The following is a 22,858-nucleotide window of genomic DNA, read 5'->3' as shown; positions in this document are numbered from 1 at the left end:
CAGCACTGAGGATACAGGAAATAAAAAGCCTAATTTTAAACTTTGCCAGGATGTCTTGTTTCTAATTTCAAAGAGTATTATTGCCAGTACATGGCTGATTGAATTTCTGAGTTAGCAGTATATTAATGAATGAGGTTCATCTCCTCTGGCATCCTACAGCACTCCCTGCTGAGCTGCGGGTCTCACCATGACTCACAAGCATGTGTGTGAACACCGCTGAGTGGAGAAGGACCACCACAGGCAGCAAGCAGGGCAGGAGGCCAGAAGCTGGGGATAGCGCCCCCGGGCCACCCATCTCCCTCTGTGGTCTGCGGGTGATGGACTGTCATGGAGAGACTGTGACCTGTTCAATGGTCCAAGGAATGATCAACCCTGGAACAGCCTATTGGGTTACTGAATTCAACAGGGAGAGCCACCTGGGCCAGGAAAGCTTCCAATGGAGGCCTGAATCTTGATACAAAATTCAGAGTTAGAATAAGTTCCTGAATTGATGCAGTTGTATTACATTCATTTGTTTGTTTTAGAGCTCAAGTGTAGAATGGAGATGTACTTAAACTGACGCATGTGTGATAAAAGACTAATAAATTATAAACTCAATATAAGCCAACATGCATGAGGCTTCCAAAAATGCTAATGTGGTCTTAGCCTGTATAAATAGAAACAGAAAGTTCATAGAATATGAGAATTCAGAGCCACCTGAAACATGCCTGTTTCCCCAGATTTCCTCGCCAGGGCAGACAGGTAAGTAAGACAGGTGGGTAAGTCCCTCCCGCCTCCATCCTTCCCTCTTTTCCCCCTTCACTGATCTTTTCTTCCCTCCCTCTCTTCTTTCTTTCCTTCTTCTAACCGTTTTTTCTGGGGGAAAAGCGAAAGACCCCTATGTTTATTCTATATGATGATGGGGCTGTTAACCACACCTATTCCTTGTAGGAGATTGAGGTGCTGTCCTGCCTAGAGGCAGGGAGATAGATAGAGTGGTCTTCTGGTTTCCCTTTAATTCCCCAGATTCTACATAATTACAGTCATCTGCATTGAAAGGCAGGTGTTGTGAGTTAGTAGCCAGAAAAAAAAAAAAAGGAAACAGACTTTATTGAGGTTTGTGTTTTGAAAATGTCTTTCTCCACCCAATTAGGCACTGTTTCATTAGCAACATGCCACTATGAATTATAGGATAATAAACTCACTCACATGTTCCTTATTAATCAAAACGGAATAAGGGTGTTTTTTTCCCTCTGTTCACATGTATTTAGGACAATAGTGAAGCAGCAATGACAACTATCCTCCCCACTCCTAACCTCCCAAATGATAAATATTTATAAATCTTTTCTAGAAAAGGTAGGCTGCTGCAGAGATGTGCTGTAATTAGGATGCTATTTTGGTTGTCAGGAAACTGAGATACAGATATTTGTGCCATTAATGATTTAATACCCAGACCATACAAGGGGAAATTACAATCATATTATAGCAGTCAGCCAGCTGTATCTGTTGCATAAGTCTTTCAAATTTGTAAGCATAACCTTCTCCTTTTAAAAAGAAAACAAAAACTTTCTTCAATTCAATGTTAGCTTTCAGGATTTCAAAATGAGTAGCTAATGAGTTTGGAGCTAATCTCAATGGTGCAATTTTCATTTTCCTGCTAACGAAAAATTGACAGTTTAATATTTGGTGGTGTGTGTGTGGGGGGGGTGGGTAGATGAGAAAGAAGCACTCACTGCTGCTGCTGCTGCTGCTAAGTCACTTCAGTCGTGTCCGACTCTGTGTGACCCCACAGATGGAAGCCCACCAGGCTCCCCCGTCCCTGGGATTCTCCAGGCAAGAACACTGGAGTGGGGTGCCATTTCCTTCTCCAATGTGTGAAAGTGAAAAGTGAAAGTGAAGTCGCTCAGTCGTGTCCGACCCTTAGCGACCCCATGGATTGCAGCCTACCAGGCTCCTCCATCCACGGGATTTTCTAGGCAAGAGTACTGGAGTGGCTTGCCATTGCCTTCTCCGAACCACTCACTACATACAGTGTTTTCTGTATGCTTTGTGTTGATGATTCCACATAATGCATGATTCTTGCTGTATGAAGGAAAATAGATTGATATACACAAACTGTTTAGAGACCAGTGAAGAGTTAAAGTCTAAAATACTTCTTATAACCTTCATTTAACAAATGCAGATTAAACTATTCTACATGTAAGAAATCAAGAGTGGCCATTTATTGATAACTCACCGTGTATGGCCATCATGCTTTTTAGTACTATGAGGAATACAAGCAAAACACAAAGACACATAAATTCTTCCTCTTGATAAGTGAATGGCATTAATTAGAAAGCCAGGACTAAGACTCACATGTGTATGAAAGAATTACTGACACGAGAAGGTGACCAGAAACACCTGAGGATGTGTATTTCAGAACACCAGAGGCTGGGAGGAGGACAGCCAGCCAGGGTCTGCAGATGTGTGAAGCTGAGAAAGAGCCACAGTTGGAGAGAAGAGTGGTCTGAGGGCCGGCCATCCCAGCTCTAATTCTCAGAGCTGAGTCAGAGAGTTAGCTAGTGACTGGCAAGGCCCCTCCTGCTTTGGCAAGTGTGAAGATTCAAGGGTCACATTATCAGGCTACTTTCTATGCTCAGTTTAGGTGAAAACTGAGCTTCAGAAATTGAGTTGGGTAACTTGCTCAAGCTCAGATAGTTCTTGGCTGAGCTTTCTACTATAGGTCTTCCTCAACTTACCATGAATGAATGGTAAGTTCATTCCCATGAATCTCATCATAATTGAAAATAACATAAGCTCAAAGTGCATTCAGTACACCTAATCTACCGACCACCATAGCTTAGCCCGGCTTTGTTGTTGTTTGGTCACTAGGTCATGTCCAGCTCTTTGCGAGCTCAGGGACTGCGGCACACTAGGCTTCCCTGTCCTTTGCCATCTCATGTAATTCATGGAACACTGCACTGAAAGTGAAAAACAGGGTGGCTGTCTGGGTAGAGAATGATTGTCAGTGTGTGGTTGTTCCTCCTTGTGGTCTCAGGGCTGACTGGGAGCTGTGGATCTCTGTTCCTCCCCAGCATCGTGGAAGAATACTGGACCATACATCACTAGCCAAGGAACACACCAAAATGCAAAATTTAAAGTGTGACTTCTTCTGAATGCACATTGCTTTTGCACTATCATAAAACTTAAATATCTTGTTGAACCATCATACTGGTTTCTAGACCCATGATCCAGAGCTATCACAAATAAGGACATAGCCTTCTCTGGAGCTCTGACCATGCCATGCACATAGTAGTTGCCAAATATCATTGTATTTGATTAAGTCCTATACTAGGATCATAGTTAGAAGGACTGAGTGAAGACAGTGGTCAAAACCAATGATCAGAGCCCCCAGAGCTGATGTGTATCCTGAAACTCTGGGGGAAAACCTACCTCTCGAGTTTCACGTAATAACTCTCTCTCTACAGATAGGCGTGCTTATTATCTATATGTTATATATCTATAATACATCTTATTTATATTATATAGGTTATATACATTACATGTTATGACCTTAAAATGCCAGGCATTCAAATGAAAATATTTAATCATCTCTCTGGAAATTTGAATTAACTGGCTTTTAGCTCTTATTATAAAAGGGCCAGGTGAATCCAGCACATTTTTTTTTATATATATATAATAAGGTCATTCCAATTAGACCTTATACTTGAGAACATTTGAAATATGAACAAAAAACTTTAAAATTCTGTTATTCCTAATTTGCCTCTGAGTACAATTCAAAGAACCATTGGGGGATTTTTTTTTTTTTCCATTCCTGTATTCCCAAGACAGCACCAGCACCAATGAAGTGATGTACACTCACCAGACTGCTTGTATTTGGTATATCCCGAAATCTGTCCAGAGTTTGAAATTTCTGATTGAGTTCCTGAAACAGCTCCATGTGCCTCTTCCTTGTATGCATAACCTTCTGCAAAAGAAAGCACGATGGCTCACATTTCTGATCTGATTTATGCATTAAAAAAAGAGATTTAATATTTTACTACACTAATAAGGGAAATCAAGTTTTGCAGGTACTAGGAGGTCCCAGAAGATGCCACAAAGCCAAATGAGCTACACCAAGCCCTTGTCTTATAGTCAGCACTTCTAGAACATGAAGAATTGGCTTTTTCTTCCACGTAGAAGATGAGCAAAAAATAGTTTTCTCTTGTCTGTGAATAAAAATGTAGCAGTCATTTCTGTGTAAGATTTTCATCATTTAAAGTTAAAGCTGTTTTACAAAAATTGCTACAATATAAAGAATGTTTAAAAATTTCAGACTGTAAAGCACCAGAGTCTCTCACTGTTTGTCATGGGAAATATTACTTTTTATGTTTCATTTCTATGAATACTAAAATCTTGGCTGGCTCTACTAAAGAGGGAGCAAAGTCCCAGGCTATGCCAATTAAGGCTAACTCAAAGCAATAAAGTGTCTGAAATATAATGTTAGAACTAAAAATCTTACACTTTCCCTGTGAATAATGATTGAGCTTCACAGAAGGAAAATCTGACCCAGAAGTTTCATATATTTGTTTACAAAATGGTACAGAATCTTAACAATTAGAATTCAGAGCATAAGTTGTGTGGTTGGTGAGCTTCTAAAACCATAGATACAAATACATTAATATTCTTCATCCCCAATTACATCCTTTCTTCCAACTTCATCACAACTCAACAAATAGAGTCAGAAATAAAAATGACCTAGAGGTAAGTATCATGAGCTGAATCTTTTTCTATTACAGTGCATTTAAAGGAGCACTAATAAAGGAGGACTGGGTAAAAATTCCCCTGTGTTTATAAGTGTCATTTCAAATGAGAAAATGCCTTCCTCAATTGTGATATTTAAAAGTTAAAAATATCAAAGTTTTGGTGGTTCTCCAAGATTATGCCTTCATGTTTATGTAAGATTTTATAGTCTTTTTAAGCATGGGCTTCATAACTCACCATTTGCTCTTGCAGACGGCATAGGTATACCATATTCATGTCTGAGCTATGATCTGAACATTTGGTCTATTGTTTTAATTACCAAATATTTTCAAAAGTAAGAATTTGTTTTGAAAAAAAAAATGCAACTTTGGGGAAAGAGTTATAATGCCCAATTAGAAAACTATCTCCTGGAGAACAAAAAAGGCAAAAGAAAAATGCAAATGGTATCTTTAACATTTTAAAAAGGCTTGTTGTTTAGGCAATAGCTAATTCTTCTGTTTTCACTAGCCTATTTTAATACGAGAGAATTCTGCCGTTTTAAGTGTTGCTCTACTGGATTATTTTCACCTTGGCTCCTCTGATTTCTAGGAGTTTGATGAATAAGGTGGGGAGGATGGGAACATGGCGTCATCACTCATGAAAGGAGCATAAACATAGCATGAAGCTGCAGGGTGATTAACTTCTCTTCAGTTTTGGGGAGAATACAAGAAACAGATCTGTAGGATTTACAGAGAAACACTGGGCATACATCACTTGACTAGTGATGGCTGATGCAGATTGCTGTGAGGCGAGGATTTGCAAAAGCAATGCAATGGAGGGATTTTGAGGACCAAGTAGCTGGCAAACAACGCCATGCATTCTATCCTGAGGGAGGCAAATATTCCCAGGCAGCATCTGGTCCTAAGACACTGTCTAAAATATGGGTCTGAGTCACAGTGAGTGCTTTAAAAAAAAAAAAAAAAAAAACTATAGTTGTCGGTATATTAACTTCGGCTTGAACTACCATATAGTGCTTTTCATGATAATGAATCTTATCACAGTCATTCTGTGTTAGGGTGCAGTAGGAGTGATGTCATAGTATCGACATTTCTCTAAGGAGATTTCATTCTGTCAGCTAATACATATTCATGACATCACATATTGAGATAGACACTGGAGTAAAAATACTGTGCAAAATCTGGTAGAGTCGCTGCCCTTTTATAGCTTGAACTATAATGGAGGACACACTTCAATCACATAGTTTAATTAGACTATGGTGAGGAAAAATAAGACATGCTGTTATAGGAGTAAGTGATTGGGGAATTTGCTAAGAGAAATCCAAATGACTCAGATTCCAAAATCTTTACGTATTAAAAATTTTTTTTTTTTTTTTAATTTGGCCATGCTACATGGCATGTGGTATCTTAGTTTCCTGACCAGGGATTGAAGCCATATCCCCTGCATTGGAAACATGGAGTCTTAACCACTGGACAGCCAGGGAAGTCCTACACATTCATTTTTAGGCTGCAAATTCTCAAATCAGTTATTCCTGCAGTTTGTTTGTTTTCTTTCTTCTGTTTTATAAAAGAGAAGCCCTACTGGAATTTTTAATCTTATGCCCAAATTCCCTTTCCTCAGGGAGATCATTCCTTTCCGAAAAAGACTCATTCTCTTGTAAGATGGTTGATATTATTGGTACCACTTGCCGGCTCTGAGGTGGCCCTGTTTTGAGTTGGTATGGGCTGTCTCTTTCCACTCTTGTTTTAGCTCATGAGAGGGGTCTGACTTTGCATTGGGAAACTGTCAATCAAGGTCCTAACCATCCCCTGCCAAGAGGTGAATTTTTACGTATCCTTCCAACAAAGTTCTCTTTTGTCTATCAGTCAAAGTCACTCTGTCTCTTGCAACCAGATATCTCTAACGGATAAAGCATGTTTAATAAAGCCAAGCATCAAATATATTCCATGGAAATGAGGATACTGATTGGAGTTTTAAAATCATATGCTCTGATGGAATGAGGAGCACCTTTTTCCGAACCGGGTGAATTTTGAAAAGTTGGATTGTTTTGACATTCTTGTATATATGGTGGGCGCCAATCTGATGTAACCAAAGAGTAGTTTTATGATGTTCTCCAGAAGCTCATAAAAGCTACTCTGAACAATAAAGCTCAAGGACCCTGAAATTAATATAAAATCAAATGAAAAATTTAGATGCTGAAATGTGGGCCCCTTCCTACCTAGAAAGATAACTGCAAAAACATCCTCAAGCCAGATCATCAGCCTAGTTTGAAACTGCCACCTTGTCACGGCCTGAAATCACCATAGCTAAGATGGCCTGCTGGTTCCGAGGAGTACCATATTACGGCTGCCAAGGGACAGCTCGTGCATCGGTCTCAGTCTCAGTGTGACCTTCCAGGCATGATTTTCTTGTTCAAAGACTAAAGTACATCTTTCAGCTTTTTTAGTGGGGAAAGATCCACTGACAGTAAAGCCAGCATCACAGTGAATGCTGGACGGTTTCTAACCCAGTGATGTTCAGGGATAAAAACTTAAGCTGCAGTTTTAGTTGTCACAGGTGATAAGGGATTTGTCTTATTTATTTGCCTAAATATTTAATTATTTGAAGCAATTACACCTTTGATGATTTTAATTACCTAATTAGAGAGTTTCATACTTATAAATCTTACTGATCCATTTTGATGGCTTTTTCTGAATTTTGCTTTTTTGCTGTTGTTGTTCTTGGGGTTTTTTTGTTTTTTTTCTTTCTGGACTTTTACTGACCTAAGAGTTTATCCATTTACCTTCTTCATTCTTTCATGAACCAAACACCTTGCGTCGCAAAGAAATTGAATTCTGTGACAAAATTGCAGCTTAAATAAGTGTATTATTTAAATAGTCAAATATATTTAATTGGCAACACCACATAAAAATCAGTTCCTTCAGTTATAATGCCTGTCAAATATTACAGGCATCTTTTGCAATAAAGACAAATACTGGACAAAACTCGCTTTCACTTAGATTATTATCACTCAGCCTTTTTTCAAAGCTGTGCTGCTATCCCATTCTAAAAGGACCAGCCACCTAACTGCACAAATGTAGTGTCTCCTGAATAACTTTTTTAATAGCACTTTTATCCTTCATTGTTATCTTTGTAACTCAAGGAAGGCAGTCTTTGTGGCCTTTTAATTGTTGAAATTAGGGGGGAACTGATATGCTGTCAAGCACTTTTATGAAATTTCAGATATTTGAGAAAACTTAGGATGTAAATAAACTTCATGTCTTGAGGTCCTACTATATCTCAGATGGGCTTCTTGATTAAATACTTGTCAAAGCTAGTAGTTATAGATCTGAACAAGCTTGGATTTGGATCTTAGTTCCACGGCTTTCCACTTGTATGGTAAGAGACAAAAAACTCAATCTCCTTTAGCCAGAGTTTCAGTTGTCAGAATAACCTTGTAAGGTTGCTTTGAAGATTTAAAAAGGGTTCTAAATCACTTATCACTGGAGCACACAGACAAGAGTCACTTAAGAAAAGGTAGCTGTTATTATCTTTCCTGATCCTCACAATAATGCTGGGAGGTAGTGGTCATTATCTCACTTGACTGATTAGGAGATTTAACTTGAGAGGTCAGTAAAGCTTGCAGCTCACACAGGTGGTGGGAAGCTGAATCCATTCTGAATCCAAGTGAATTCTCTCTGCATGCTGCTGTCTTAGGTGGACCCCATGGATTCAGGGAGCATCCTTTATCAGACTATCCAAGTTTGTGATGATGCCATCTCATTTTTCAGATGAAAAGGAGATTAAAAAATTGAGGGTGGATGAGAGGGCTTCTGCTGAGAGCTCATGAACTCTGTGGATATCAATCACCCTGCAATGGCCTCATAGCAAGCACTGCAATTTAGGCTTGAAGGCTATTCTCATCTTGTTCTCTGAACATCTTGTGGGCAGTGACTTTGAATCCCTGACACCCAGCACAGTGCTTGGCATTCAGCTGGTGCTCCACAGACAGGTACAGAATAAAGTAAAGGAATGAGGTGTCATAGATACACAGGTAGACAGACACACAAGGCCACCACCAACCTCGCCCTCTCTCCTCCTGTTTGAAGGTTTTTCTCTTCCAAATTCAGAGTCTAGAATCATAAAGTTGGAATCTCTTTAAGTTTGAATTACAGATAAGATAGGTATTACCACTGCACATATTAATTTTTTAGAAATGGAAGGAAATGATTAGAAAAAGTTGGAGAATCTCCCAGCTATAAACTTTAGACTCTGGGGCTGGGAAATCGTGTGCAGTTAGGAACTAGACACCACTTGGCCTTTCCCGTGGTCATGTATGAATGTGAGAGTTGGACTGTGAAGAAAGCTGATCGCTGAAGAATTGATGCTTTTGAACTGTGGTGTTGGAGAAGACTCTTGAGAGTCCCTTGGACTACAAGGAGATCTAACCAGTCCATTCTGAAGGAGATCAGTCCTGGGTGTTCACTGGAGGGACTGATGCTAAAGCTGAAACTGCAATACTTTGGCCACCTCATACGACAAGTTGACTCACTGGAAAAGACTCTGAAGCTGGGAGGGATTGGGGGCAGGAGGAGAAGGGGACAACAGAGAATGAGATGGCTGGATGGCATCACCGACTCGATGGACATGAGTTTGAGTGAACTCCGGGAGTTGGTGATGGACAGGGAGGCCTGGCGTGCTGTGATTCTTGGGGTCACAAAGAGTCGGACACAACTGAGCGACCGAACTGAACTGGCCTTATAGAGCTCTTCTGCCATTGTCCATATAATTAGTATAAAATTACGGTTATCTTTCTTCTTCTTGCTTCTCTGCATGTGAGTTTTTAATTCAGTTGCTGCTGCTGCTGCTGCTAAGTTGCTTCAGTTGTGTCCGACTCTGTGCGACCCCATAGACTGCAGCCCACTAGGCTCCTCTATTCCTGGGATTCTCCAGACAAGAACACTGGAGTGGGTTGCTATTTCCCTCTCCAATGCATGCATGCATGCAAAGTCGCTTCAGTCAGGTCTGACTCTGTGCGTTTCCATGGACAGCAGCCCTCTAGGCTCCTCGTCCACAGGATTCTCCAGGCAAGAGTACTGGAGTGGGTTGCCATTAATTCAGCGTGGGCTGTTGAATACTAGTCTGCAGTGGTGTTAAAACTCATGTGAAGGAAACAACACATACTACAGGAATTAAACTTGATTCTCAAAGTCATATTGTGGGAAGGGTACCTTTCTTTGGTCAGAGTCCCAATGTACCCGTAAGACAGAATCTGTTGACCCTTGAAATGCCTGGCATTACAGTGTCAAATATGTTTCTATTTGAATCAAATATGTACCCAGGGCTTAAAAGAAACCAGACAAAGGGTCTGAAAAAAATGAATGAGGTGTATATGCATATGTGTATATATATATACATACACATACATACAAATATACATACACATACATACAAATATATCTGAGTGACAGTTGCTGTCACTCAGAGTATACTTGCCTACAGACAAATAATTTTGCAACAGTAGTTTAAATTTAGTAAGCTAGAAGAGAAGGATATAGCCAAGTTTTCAGTGCACAAACTTTTCCTCCCAAAATATACTGATTGCATAACAGAAGGCACACACGGCTAGGGGCTGGGTCAAAGCAGGAAGGGGTCTTTTGTGAATAAGACATTTGTAAGAAATCATAAGCTTTCAATTTAGAAATTAATATAAATATTTTCTTTTATATCACAGCTTAGCTGTGTTCATAAATGATATAAAATCAGTATAAAATAATATTTTATCTTACTTGACTATGTTCCCCCAAATCTTTCAATAAAATCAAGTGCCCACTAAGAAAGGTCACAATTACTCTGGGTCTGTGCTGTCTTGTGCCCTCTGCCAAGTGGGAGAAGCGTGGATTGACTAGGTGTGGGGGCTCACCAGGAACTTCAAAGAAACATTCTAAGGTGTGTTTAAAGGCTGCATGGTTCCCATGGAAGAATGTGACAAGGTTTATCCCCACATTTTTGCAAGAGAAGATACAAAAAATACACCTCTCTCTATGTATTTTTAACATGGAAATGGTAAAAATATATATTACAGTTTCAGGAAGGAAGTTTGTAATTCTATTCCTAACAATTCTTTGAGCTTTGTCCTCAATCCAAGACAGACAGTTTAAATCACCTGCCAAATGTTTTTAATTTCACATCATCTGAGGCACCTTAATCCCCCAAGTATTAAAATGCAACTCATCCTAGCTAGATGTCTCCTTGGCTTCCCTGGATCTGTTTGTGGTACTAGCAGAAGTTCAGGTTCAGACCTGCAGAGCTGTCTTTCTTTGGCAGCCCTGCCCTGTGACCTTGACTCTTCAGTGTCCTTTTATCCTACCACCTCTGCTCTCCTGGGCTTCCCTGGTGGCTCAGAGGGTAAAGCATCTGCCTGCAATGTCGGAGACTCGGGTTCGATCCCCGGGTTGGGATAATTCCTTGCAGAAGGAAGTGGCAGCCCACTCCAGTACTCTTGCCTGGAAAATCCCGTGGATGGAGGAGCCTGGTGGGCTATAATCTGTGGAATCACAAAGGGTCGCACACAACTGAGCAGCTTCATTTCTGCTTTCCTACCACCTCTAGGAAGTGGATGGTCATTTCTTTTCAACTCCCTCCCTCACTTCTCCTTCCTATTACTGCCATATTCATCTTTCCATAGCTCAGATCAGAGCTAAAAAAAAAATCTTATTAAAAGTAAACAAAACAAAATACAACAGAAAAGACTCAGGGACTTTTGGTAAGAATTAGGTAAAACTTGTTCCTAAGGTATACAAGCCCTTCAGATGGTTTATCAATCGCCGCCTCTGTCTGTTCTTGTCTCCCATACTCTCCAGGTTACAGTGAATTTTGACATGCTTCTTGCTCACTAAACATGCAAGGGCAACCTCCATGCCTTTCCCCCTCTGGGGATTTCTATCTGACATTACTAGTTCCTTGAATTATATATGATGTGGATATCTTTGAAGTCTAATGTGGCTATCTTTGAGGTGTTGCCTCCATTGTGGTCCATTTTCTATACTGCTTTCTGCTCCAACTCAGATATAGTGTTTGACCATGTTTTATTAAAGCAGATCAGATTAAAAATTCAAATTTCCATCACTCACTCCACAAACACTTATTGGAGGGTTACGTATTATACCACCTCTCTGCTTAGAGTTGGGAATACAAATTCAGTAGATGGTTTGGTCATGAAACATAGGGTCAACACTACAGTACTTTCTGTATACTTTCTAGAAAGTAAGAATCTATATTCCACAATTTTATGACCAGTTAACTTGCTGTGTTCTTTGCTCAATGCTGTCTTGCAGATCAGGGCTATGAAACGGCTCCTCCTATGTATGACACTTACCCACAGGGTTTTTTGGATATGTGAGTTAAGAGAATGTTGTTATCATGTGTGGATTCTGGGGAGTGAGGCCTTCACCTGAAGGGAAGATGCCTTTAGGCATCCAGCAGGCAAAGTTTGTCTGGCAGTGGTTTAAATGTCTGAGTTGGCCCTTGTGTGGTAAAACTAGCAGGCTCAGGTGGGCATTATCAGAAAGTTTGACATCAACATGTTTAATTTATTCAGAATGAATTAAAACAGGGAGGAGACAACTTGGACTCATCCTCAAGGACTATCCAGAGAGAACAGATAAGATTGTATTAAAATTCATCAGCATTTAAATGCATCAATAATTTCTCTGAACACAGTCCATGAAACATCTGCTATATAATTGTAGTTGGACATATACTAACGGGGGTAGTATTAAACCATTCAAATCATACATTAAAGCCATTTCCTGGCAAAACTTCACACCAACAGAAGTCATGCAAGAACCAAAGTAATTAAAGAGCACAAGAAAATAGGCAGAGTTGCAGTGTCGTAACTTTTTGTTATCTTTTTGTTATCAGCAGATGTTTTGATAATATCCTGGTTGTATGTTGGAATCCAAAGCACAGGAAGAAAGATAAGCTTAAGGAGTCTGTTACCAGTTGCCACAGAGAAAATTTTAAAAAAGAACAGTTCTTCTAATTTTCCAAAGGACACAGATTTTTCAGTGCAGGCAATTACATAACTTTAGTTGGTTATACTGAGGCTTAATTTTAGATCTAGGTTTTTACTATATTTTATTAGGATGCCTAGTGGGTTACTCTCACTTCTTCCCTTCCCTACTAACACAACAACTAATTCCTTTCAGGAATATGTATATACACATATATATATATATATGTAGAAACATACACACACACATACATATATCAGGAACATATACATATACAGGATGATGCTCTCTTCTGGCTACCTGAAGAATTAACAGGAAAAAAACCCTAAAATATCCTTTCCTTAAAAGGTACTAAAGAATCTAAAAGTGAAAAGGTTTTGCTTATTTTCTCTTTGAATTTATAGTCTTGATACTTTTATCTTAAAATTTTAGTCTATAATGAAATATCCGTCCTGTGCCAGGTTAATATTGATGCAAGTGAGCCACATCATTACTAAAATTTGCCATATCATCACTGAGGTCAGATTCATCATCACTATTTTGTATCCTATACAAATTCTACTAAAATATGTCTTTAAAAAATCCAATTCTCCTTGGACTCTATTCAAGGTAAATGCTGGGCTTGTTCAACACTGTAGTAAACAGAAACTACTGTCTCCCTTTTGATACTTGATATGCATTGCTGGGTTACAATATTCATCTACATAAATGAAATGGTGGAATTATGAATTTCCATGTTCTGGGAGGCTTCTAAAATTTTAGGGTATCAGCTAAGAGTATTAAGTTCTATGTAGGCATCACAACAGTACAAAGATGCTGGAAAAATTGATAATGCTTTATATCCAATTATGTCAGCAGGCTATGAATCATATCCAATTATCAAGATGCATAAGTGCATTTTATGTGATGCTCAAACATCATTAATTTTGTGCTTAGCACAAGCTGCTCAAATGGTATGATTTCAGTAATTTCTAGCATCAATATTACAGCATCAATATAAATTCAATGCAAATTGGAAAATGAACATCTTCATCTTGTTTATATCTGTGAAATAGCATTTACCAAACAGAGGAGCACGTTGAAACAACACTTGCTATTGGAAAAATGAGGCTGTAATGTACCACAGGGAGCCTGAGTCTGGCAAGTCAGTCCCAAGGAAACCTAGCTATCCAGCCAAAGACCCCTCACAGCCGCTCTTCACATCATCACTGAAGTAGAACAAACATGACCATTTTAAATATGAAAAATATTTAGAATATCAAGAAACCAAAATTCCTACTTCCCAACAAACTGAGGGATTTAAACAAATTGACCAGCTTCAACTCTCACCATAAATAGCCCACATGTCTTAGCATTATGAAATGGAATCTTTAATTGTATGTAATATCTCAGACTCAGCAAACATGTAAAGCAATCAGAACTTACATTTTTTCTCTAAAACTAGTTATACATTACAGGTTTTAATGAAAAACATTTGACTTCTCGTTTTAATTAAAAAATGTAGAACTCTTACATAGCTGCACAGAATAATATGTTTAAGTAATTATACACCAATTTCAAATTCAAGTAATTAAAATTAAAACAAAAATAATTCTCAGACACTTACCTCAAAGTCAAGGTCTGAATATCGTGACTTTCTTCTCTGTTAGATATTTTTTAAAAAGAAGAAAAACCAAAAAAGTTATATTTAGTATTAAAATAAAAAGGATTATTTTCAATAAGATAATCCTGTTTCTTTGTGATATAAATATTTCCTTCACAAAAGAATCTCAACATTTTTATGATCTCAAACTATACCACCCACATTGTTCCATTTTCACTTTGGATTTCCTTTAAAATTGAAGAATATAAATTTATAATATATTTCTTATCTTGGCCTCAAGTCTAATTTTTTTCAATACAGAGAAATTTTTAAGGGAAAATTCACTTAAAAGGTTCAATCTTGAAGGAGACTTTAGGTCTACTACAGCAAAACTACTTTACAGACACAAAGGATTCAAAGCTGTGGAGGAAAAGCATCCAGTCATCTCAACACTTTCCAGCCATCACCCCCCAACCTTCATTTCTACCAAATTCTACCTAATCTTTTGTCTACAGGCCAAAATTCTCTATAGGTCTCATCCACAAATTTCTCCGTATTTGGTAATCTTCCCTGACAGCACAATCTTTCTCAGGGCTAGGCATGAAAGTATTTGCTCTTATTTTTCTTGCCTGCAGAATCCCCACGGACAGAGGAGCCTGACAGGATGCAGTCCATGGGGTTGTAGAGTTGCACATGACCGAGCGACTAAGCACAGCACAATAAAACAAGTAACAAACAGTCTACATCCCAGTAGAACACAGATGTAGACGCAAATACCTCACTATGCCTCAGAATCTGTTAAACACTTCCTCAATCTAGTTACATGGTTAAAATGAAATTAATGTGATTATTTAATATTAGTATAGGGCTGGGAATTCTTAACATTTTCTCTAAAGCATTCACTGAATTCTTAGAATTATTAGGTATAGAAGGAGCTATCTGATAAATATAGAAAGTGTCCACCAAATTACTGGAGCTCAAAAGTTTCCAATACAGGCTTTTTATTTGGTTTGAGAAAGGAATGTAAAACAGAGGAAATTAATAAATATTAAAAAGATGAACTATCCAGGCAGTAGGGAAGATATATAAAACTTTGGACAAACTTCTTTTTTTTTCTTTCCTCTTCTCCTATCCTAATAGCTATAGTGTGAAGTTCAATAACCTGAGGGAGTCATGTCCAAGATAAGGGAGAGATTCTTATAACTGTTGAATATTAGGAGAGAAAGAAAGGAACAAACGCAGTTCATTGGAAAATATGACTAAATTTCTGTAGCCAGACTTAAAATTGTCCCTATAGACCCTGAACCTTCCCTGATAACCAACTTTCCGAAGCTTGCTGCAGTAAACAGAAGGTGATATACCCAAAGAAAGATTATGGTTTAAAGAAAAAGGTTTAAAAGTTCTGAAATAATTTTATTTTGGTGGAGCTGCTTAAGATTGAGAATCAAATCCTTCAGTACGGTCAAAGAGAGGCAGAGAAGGAACTGCTTTATTCAAGGGAAAGTCACCCTTCTGACCCCGCTCTGCTCCGTGTCCCAGTTCTGGTGGCATCCTGGAAGGAGAAGTGTGTGGGGGAAGCCCTGTAACCCAGGCTTCCTTGGCCACCCTCTGCCGCTGTTATCAGCTGACCATGATATATGAGCCAGGCCTCAGTGCCCTGGATGTTAGACGAAAGGTCAGGGCATCCCTTCTGTTCTTGGGCGCTTTGCCTTCTCAGCACTGTGACTCACCAGGACACTTTTGTCACTGTACATTAAGCAAATTTCTTTTCTAATACAGCAAAATTCAAGCATGGAAACACTTAGTGTTAAGCAATAACTACAGAACATTAGTCACGCGCTTTGGGTTCCATTTGAAAATTAAATAGTGAGACCTGATGGAAAAGGTTCAATTATCCAGCAAAGAGGCCCGTCCACTGCATGGGCTGAGGGCTTCTCTGTTGCAAAGATCCTAACAGCCATATGTTGTCCTCCTGTTTCTGAATGCAAAGCTGTGTGGCCTAAAAACTGGAAATGCGGATGGATACATACTGCTATAGGCTCCAGATTTCAGGCCCAACAGCAAAAGATGGGAAACCAGAGGAGCAGCAGAGAGGGGTTCTCCCTCGAGAGCGGGTGCCGCTTATGCGGCTGTGAAATATGGAAAAGAAAATGGAGGTACACCCATAAATAAGTTTCTGTTTCATTTCATTAAAATAACATTCTAATGTAAAGGTATAACAGAACTAGAAACTTTGAGGGATTAGCCTAAGAAATGAGCACGTGAAGCAGATTTCAATTAAATAAGTCCAAAAGATAGTTGGGGGGTGATGGGGGGTGGGTAGGCTGGAAAATTCAGCAGTGAAGACTTGAAATTAGAGTTGAAAAAAAGTGGCAGAGTTTTAGAGTCCAAGGGTAATAAAATATGTCTAATATTGACCAAGTGTTTCAACCTTTTATAAAGTGCTTTCACGTTTGAACATGCTAGCTGGCCTGTGGGTTGGTTAGGAAAATATTATGCAGTTTCCCTGTTTATGAATGAGGAAAACTGAGGACCAGAGGAGTTCAAATAACTCTCCTGCTTTACCAGGGTAGTAATCGCATGAGCTAGGATTCCCACTCAGGTCTCTGACTGCAAAACGCGGTGTGTTTTCTCCACTGTCGCCCAGTGACTACCCCATGGTACAAGGTTCATAGCCAGTGTGGTTCATAGCCAAGATTCATGTGATAGTTCGCTGACTGTACCTGGAACTCAGCAAGAATAACATTATAGGATGCAGTCAACCCCAGGATGACAGCAGGAGGGCTGACATGCTTTGACAAGCATGAAGCAGAATAAAGCATATGAACTGTTACATGTCAATTATATCTTAAAAGAGAAAAAAGTCTGATGGCAATATACAATAATTTTGTCACATAAAATAACTTAAAATGACTCTAACATGGGATAGTTTATGAGCCAAGATGCAACAACACAGTGGCAGACTTCACTCCACGATGGGTCATTGAAAAATCAATTTTATCTTAAGGAAGTATTTGCATTGGAAAATCTGTGATGGAATGGAGGGACCAGAATGGTAACTTCTGTTCTTCACTTCCTCATGATAACACTCACCATCTCTCAGTCTGTCTTGCTGTGTATGGAAGAGTCTTTCAAAGCACTGAAGTCTGTGGAAACTGTGACTGCCTTACATGCTTATTCAAATATACCTCTGAGCTCTCAGAAAGTTATTATAAGGGAGGACAGTGGTTAGAAATAACTGTTACATGTTTAAAAGATGAGAATCAATGAAGAAAAGTGATCAAGTCAAAACAACTTTTCTGATAAGCTGATAACTGAATACTATATATAAATTTAAAATAAGTCAGGATGTGGCTGCATGCATAGTCAGTCATGTCTGATTCTTTGCAACCCCATGGATTGTAGCCTGCCAAACTCCTCTGTCCATGGGATCTTCCAGGCAACAATACTGGAGTGGGTTCCTATTTCTTACTCCAGGGGATCTTCCTGACCAGAGCTTGAAAAGTCAGGATGGTGCCAACATATTTTATGAAGATAAAAATACCCCTCTCTCTATAGCCCCACATTCCCAAATAACTTGATACAAATTGGCCTTTTTGCCATAGTAGATGATGTTTCTTCTATGCTGTTTCCTTTCCTTAATTTCCCACTTAGAACTCATCCCAGCTTGTATTCTGTCCTCAATATTCCATTAAAATTCTTACTGAGGTCTCAGAAGAGATCTATCTGGTCGATTTCCAAGGTTATTTTTCTCTCCTCATCTTCTTGGACTCTCAGAAGCTTTTGAGAGTTAATCACTTCCTCATTAAAGCACTCATCTGCTCAGCTTTTCCATTTATTTTCTTTCCCTCCCTCTTATGTGCTGCAGCTCAGCCAAGTCTCCATTGCTGGCTTTTTCTCATTGCCCTGCCTTCTAAATGTTGAGTTGCATAGTTGTCTTTTTCCTCACATTCTCTTTTGGATGAACTCATCCATTCCCATGGTTTTAAATACCATCTCTTAAGTTGCAAACACCTTTCATTCCCCTGTCTTCCCATCACAGGAAATGTTGCATATCTAGTTCGTTGAGTGAGACTCTTTGGCATCACTCTTCAGCCCTTCTTACTTCTCATCCTGCACATCAAATCCACGAGCATTGCCATCTGTTCTGTGTTGAAAACACGTCTTGATCTGCCCAGTCTTCTCCACCTCTGCTTCTCCTCCATAGTTATGGACATCCTTATCTCTCATTGGGATGGCCTCAGCGGTCTCCTAACTGCCCTACAGTTTTCTGTTCTACACCTTCTCCCATTACCACTGGATCCTAATCCTCTCTCTTCCACACTATCAAAGTGACGGATGAATGGATGGAGAAATGACCATGACAAATGCTTATCTGTCTCATTTGCTTCTCTTGTTTTACAAGGCTCTGAAGTCTTGTCTCTTCTTCCTACTCCAACTCCATAAGAAGCTTGCCCCTCACTTCACAAGTCTTCTAACCCCTGTGAGAACATTCCAAGCTCTTTCCTACCTCAGGGCCTCTTCACTTGCGGTTTCTTTTTCTTGAAACATCACCTGATCCCTTAGCACCTCACAAAACATGTTCCTTCTTAACTCCATTTTTCACTCTATGGAGGTTTGGAAGTCTTCTCAGGTCTCCTGATCTAAAGAAGCCTCTCTCTCTCTCTCTCACATTTCACGGTTATTGCCTGGCACACCACACCTTCAGATTATTAATTTGTTAACAGTTCACCTTATTTTGAGAGAAGGATAACTTAGGTATGGCATTGGGTTTTTTTTCTTTTTGCAGCTTGAGGCAGTTGTAAAATAACTTAATGTAGCTTTTTGCAACTGTGTATTCTATAGTATTTTTTTCATTTGATGAAATTTTAACTGTTAATGTTTATGGCATTGTGCTTTGTACCATTTATTAAATAAAAATTAAAAAAAAAAACACAGTTCACCTTCTGTCTCTTCCATAGGGATTATTCACCAAAGGGGCAGGATCCACATCTGTTTTGACCACTTTTATATCCCAAGCACCTGAGCCTAGAGGCTGGCACAGTAGTAGACAATCACAAAATTAATGATGAAAGATCGAAGGAGCTACGCTATGGAAGCCAAACAAATTCAAAAGAATGTGACTTGGTTTTTTGGTTTTATTTTTCTCAGGAAGACTCCAGGAAAATTTGTATAAGCAGGTGGACTATATACACAAAGAAAACATTTTGAATAGATCAGCTGACAGCCAAGTGGATCAAGACCATTTAGAGGAAGGCAGGCCTGTCACTAATAGAAGGAAACATTCTTTAGGATGAAGTCTGAGTAAGAAAATGCCCACCAGTATGGGGCTACTCAGGGGAATAGGATGTGCACAGAGGTGTCTCTGCACAGCAAAGTCTTATAGAATGATAAATAATTTCTCAAAGGGAATAATTCATTGTCTATCTTTGCAGATTAAGCTGGACAAGATACTAGAAGATTCATAGTGAGGAATAAATTCTGTGGACTAATAAATGCCAATATGACTGCCATTAAAAGTTTCCATTACAGACTGAGCAATGAACTCACTCAAGTGAGAAAGCTTTGATGTCATATCCATTCAAAATATCTGAGTAAATGAAACTTGAGAATCATTCATTTTGAAAAATTACTTATTGGAGCTAATTTTGCTTGCCTAATTTTGTGTGCCTGCATAAAAGACAAAATCCCTTAGCCCAGCAGCAAAAACAAAACACTGAAGAAGGAAAAGGTTTTCTTTCACCACAGCTACATGAGGGAAAAAAGTTTAAATAAGAAAAAGATGCTTCTGCCCAATGGTCAGTTCTATAATTGTTTCTGTTAGTGACGGAGTCTCTAGTTCCCAAGCATGGCCACAATATTTTGTCTAATATCCTGAATATTGAATTAATTATAGCAATCAAGTTTCTACAGCAATATTCAAGGTATAATGGTAATCAAATAATAATCGCACAACCTTACATCTAAAGTGCTCCTTATAATTTTCAAAGGATTTTTCACGTACATTATCCAATTTGATGTTCACTACAGCCATAAGGGAGGCACCTGTGATGTGACATTATAGCTAAAATGTTTTACATTTCAAAACCATTATATTGAGATCTCCAGAATTCACGTCCAGGGGAAAATTGGCATATAAAAGGATAGCACAGAACGCTGTCCCTTTTTACGCACTTATAAACTGAGAGAGATTTGGCTGACCATGTTTTGAGATACATCGTTAAATTTATATCTGAATGCTCAGAAAACCTGGAGAAGCAAAACTTTGTTTAAAACTGCAATTGTGTGATTGACTATCTAATTCTGTTTAGTTAAGAGAAAAGCTAAGGCCAGATATGTCAGGAGAAGAAGAGAAACCACTTAACGTGCTTACACTGGAGCAAAGCGTTTCACAGGAATTCAAGTGATGGAGGAGCTGAGAAGCCACATAAGGGGCCACAAGGGAACCCAGGGATTCACAGGAGAAGACACTGCCCTCCCTCCACAGGAACGGACAAGGGAGATGGCACAGCGACCTGTCCCCGGGGGCTGAGGATCTAGCCAAGGCTGGAGGCACCACAGCACTGCAGATGAAGACACAAGGTGCTGCCCGAAGCACAGCCAGGAGGAGAGACACCTTGGCCTCCTCTTCTAACCAGCCTGCAGCCTCACAGTGTTTCCTTGCGGCCAGTCCTCTCACCTAGCCAGCAGCCTGCGTCAACCCCCGAGAGACCCAGGGGGATGGGGAAAAGATAGACTCTGGAGCCACACCCACGTTGAGAAGACTTCTGAGTGAGGAAATGTGTCCTATTTAGATATACCAGCTACCAGCCACAGAGTAAAGAGCAGTGTGACCAAGAGTCCAAACAAATACTGACCTATCTTCTTACACTGATATATCTATAAGTTTTCAAAAAATAAATGGAACCACAACCCAAGGTTTAAACTACATCTCAGAGTCCTCAGTGGCTTGAGAATACAGATGCCTCCTTTCCCTCACTTGCTTCACAGCGCCTTGCAGTTACTGTCTGTCTACACACCATGCACTCTACACATTTTGCTCCTTAGCTGAAAGGGAAGGACTTACATCCTAATGACAACATCATCCTTCTCAGCTTTAAGGAAAGCAACTAGATGATATCCAGGCCTGAAGCCATCATGAGAAATTCTACCATGGGCATATTGCAATGAATCCGTAATTGTGGAAATCTAAAAATTTTCAGAATTGCTTAACAAGTCCATTCTGGGAATGGATACAGTTTGGAAAATGGCAGCTAACATATTTCGTGAAAGAAAGAAACCAGAGAGTATTAACAGGGGAGAGAAGTTGGGTATGCTTTTATGCAAAAAAAAAAAAAAAAAACTTGATGCATTTATGAAACTTTCTACATGGAATAATTGGGGGTTAGCTGCACAGGCTCCCCTGGAGGGCGGGGCCGGTTCTGCGGGCACTGCCTCGGGGCTGGGGAGCCGCCCTCTCGCTTCGGTGCCTCCTGCTTACTTGAATAAACACTTCCACCCACTCTTTGGCTTTGTTCTCGCTCCTTTGCCTCGTGCTGTTCCTCGCCTGCACTCTTCCTCAGCAACACTGTATTCTGTGCAGCACTGGCAGCTTTCACCCTCTTCTCTTTCTTCCCCCCACCACTTTCCACCTCGGCAAATTGCGAACTCCCACTCCTCTGGAGGCGACTTTCTGAATCACTGTGAACCTCTTTTCATGACACCCTTGAGAAGCTCCGGGGGCATCTGGCTGTCCTCTGCCGCCCCAGCTTCCCAGGCAAGAGGCCCCTGCGGCTGAGCCCTCCTTTCTCACTCCGGGAAGACTCAGGCTGCGCCAGGGCCTCAGGTCAGCCGGAGGGCCGCTCACTTTTGTCTTCATATGGTCTTCCAGGTCTCAAGACACATCCTGGCTACTGCTGCTCCCCATGCTCCATGTTGATGCTCTAGGCATCTTTCTGCTTCTCTAGCGTCAGAATATTATCTTCCCTGATGGTTGACTACAGACAGCGTGGCAGTTAACCACTCACTCTGCCCACAGAGGAAGTCACAGCGGACTGGACCTTCATGGCCGCAGTCCTGTTCCCACACTCTGCTAGCTGTACACATCTACGCTTCATCCCTTCCATGTCATTATTCCATATGATCAAGCGTCTGACCAGGGTTAAATGAACTTTATAAAGTGACTCTCATGCTAACAGTCAGGCACATGACTGTCTCTTTGAGTCAGTGTAAAATGGGTCAGGACAGAAAGATTCAGCTCCGAGATCCTCTGTGCACTTGCACGGTAACCTTGAACAAATGACTTAACTTCAAGAATTAGAACAACTTATGCATTGTACAGAGGTGTTGTGAAGATTAATTAACTCATATTTTAAGGTGATTTGATGATCAGCTAATGAAAGATGCTATATAAATGCTAATTTTATTATTCATTCCCACATCTATATATTCAGCTGCCTCCTAAAATGGTCACCCTAAGCAATTACTATTAAACTCTTTGAAAGAATGAAAATGAAAAACTGAATTTTCATTCTGAATCCTGAATTTTCTTCCTTTTCAAGATGTGAGGCTTGTGATTTCTAAC

The 22,858-nt window shown here is 39.8% G+C and overlaps 1 protein-coding gene across 3 annotated transcripts in view; it reads right to left on the bottom strand.

The window, feature by feature from the left end:
- Window positions 1-22,858, bottom strand: part of ADGRB3 (adhesion G protein-coupled receptor B3) — an 893,473-nt gene that overhangs the window by 4,053 nt on the left and 866,562 nt on the right. For all 3 annotated transcript variants that reach the window (XM_055433831.2, XM_088840488.1, XM_088840489.1), the window contains 2 exons: window positions 14,320-14,355; window positions 3,842-3,946 (listed from right to left, as the gene is read on the bottom strand). In XM_055433831.2, coding sequence (XP_055289806.1) covers window positions 3,842-3,946; window positions 14,320-14,355 — 141 coding nt within the window. The remainder of the gene's footprint in view (window positions 1-3,841; window positions 3,947-14,319; window positions 14,356-22,858) is intronic.

This window comes from Moschus berezovskii, chromosome 10, assembly GCF_049115385.1.
Source record: "Moschus berezovskii isolate FMDL1 chromosome 10, NW_MosBer_1.0, whole genome shotgun sequence".
Taxonomy (NCBI): domain Eukaryota; kingdom Metazoa; phylum Chordata; class Mammalia; order Artiodactyla; family Moschidae; genus Moschus; species Moschus berezovskii.
Note: the sequence above shows the minus strand (reverse complement) of the source record. Positions and strands in the feature narration are given on the sequence as shown.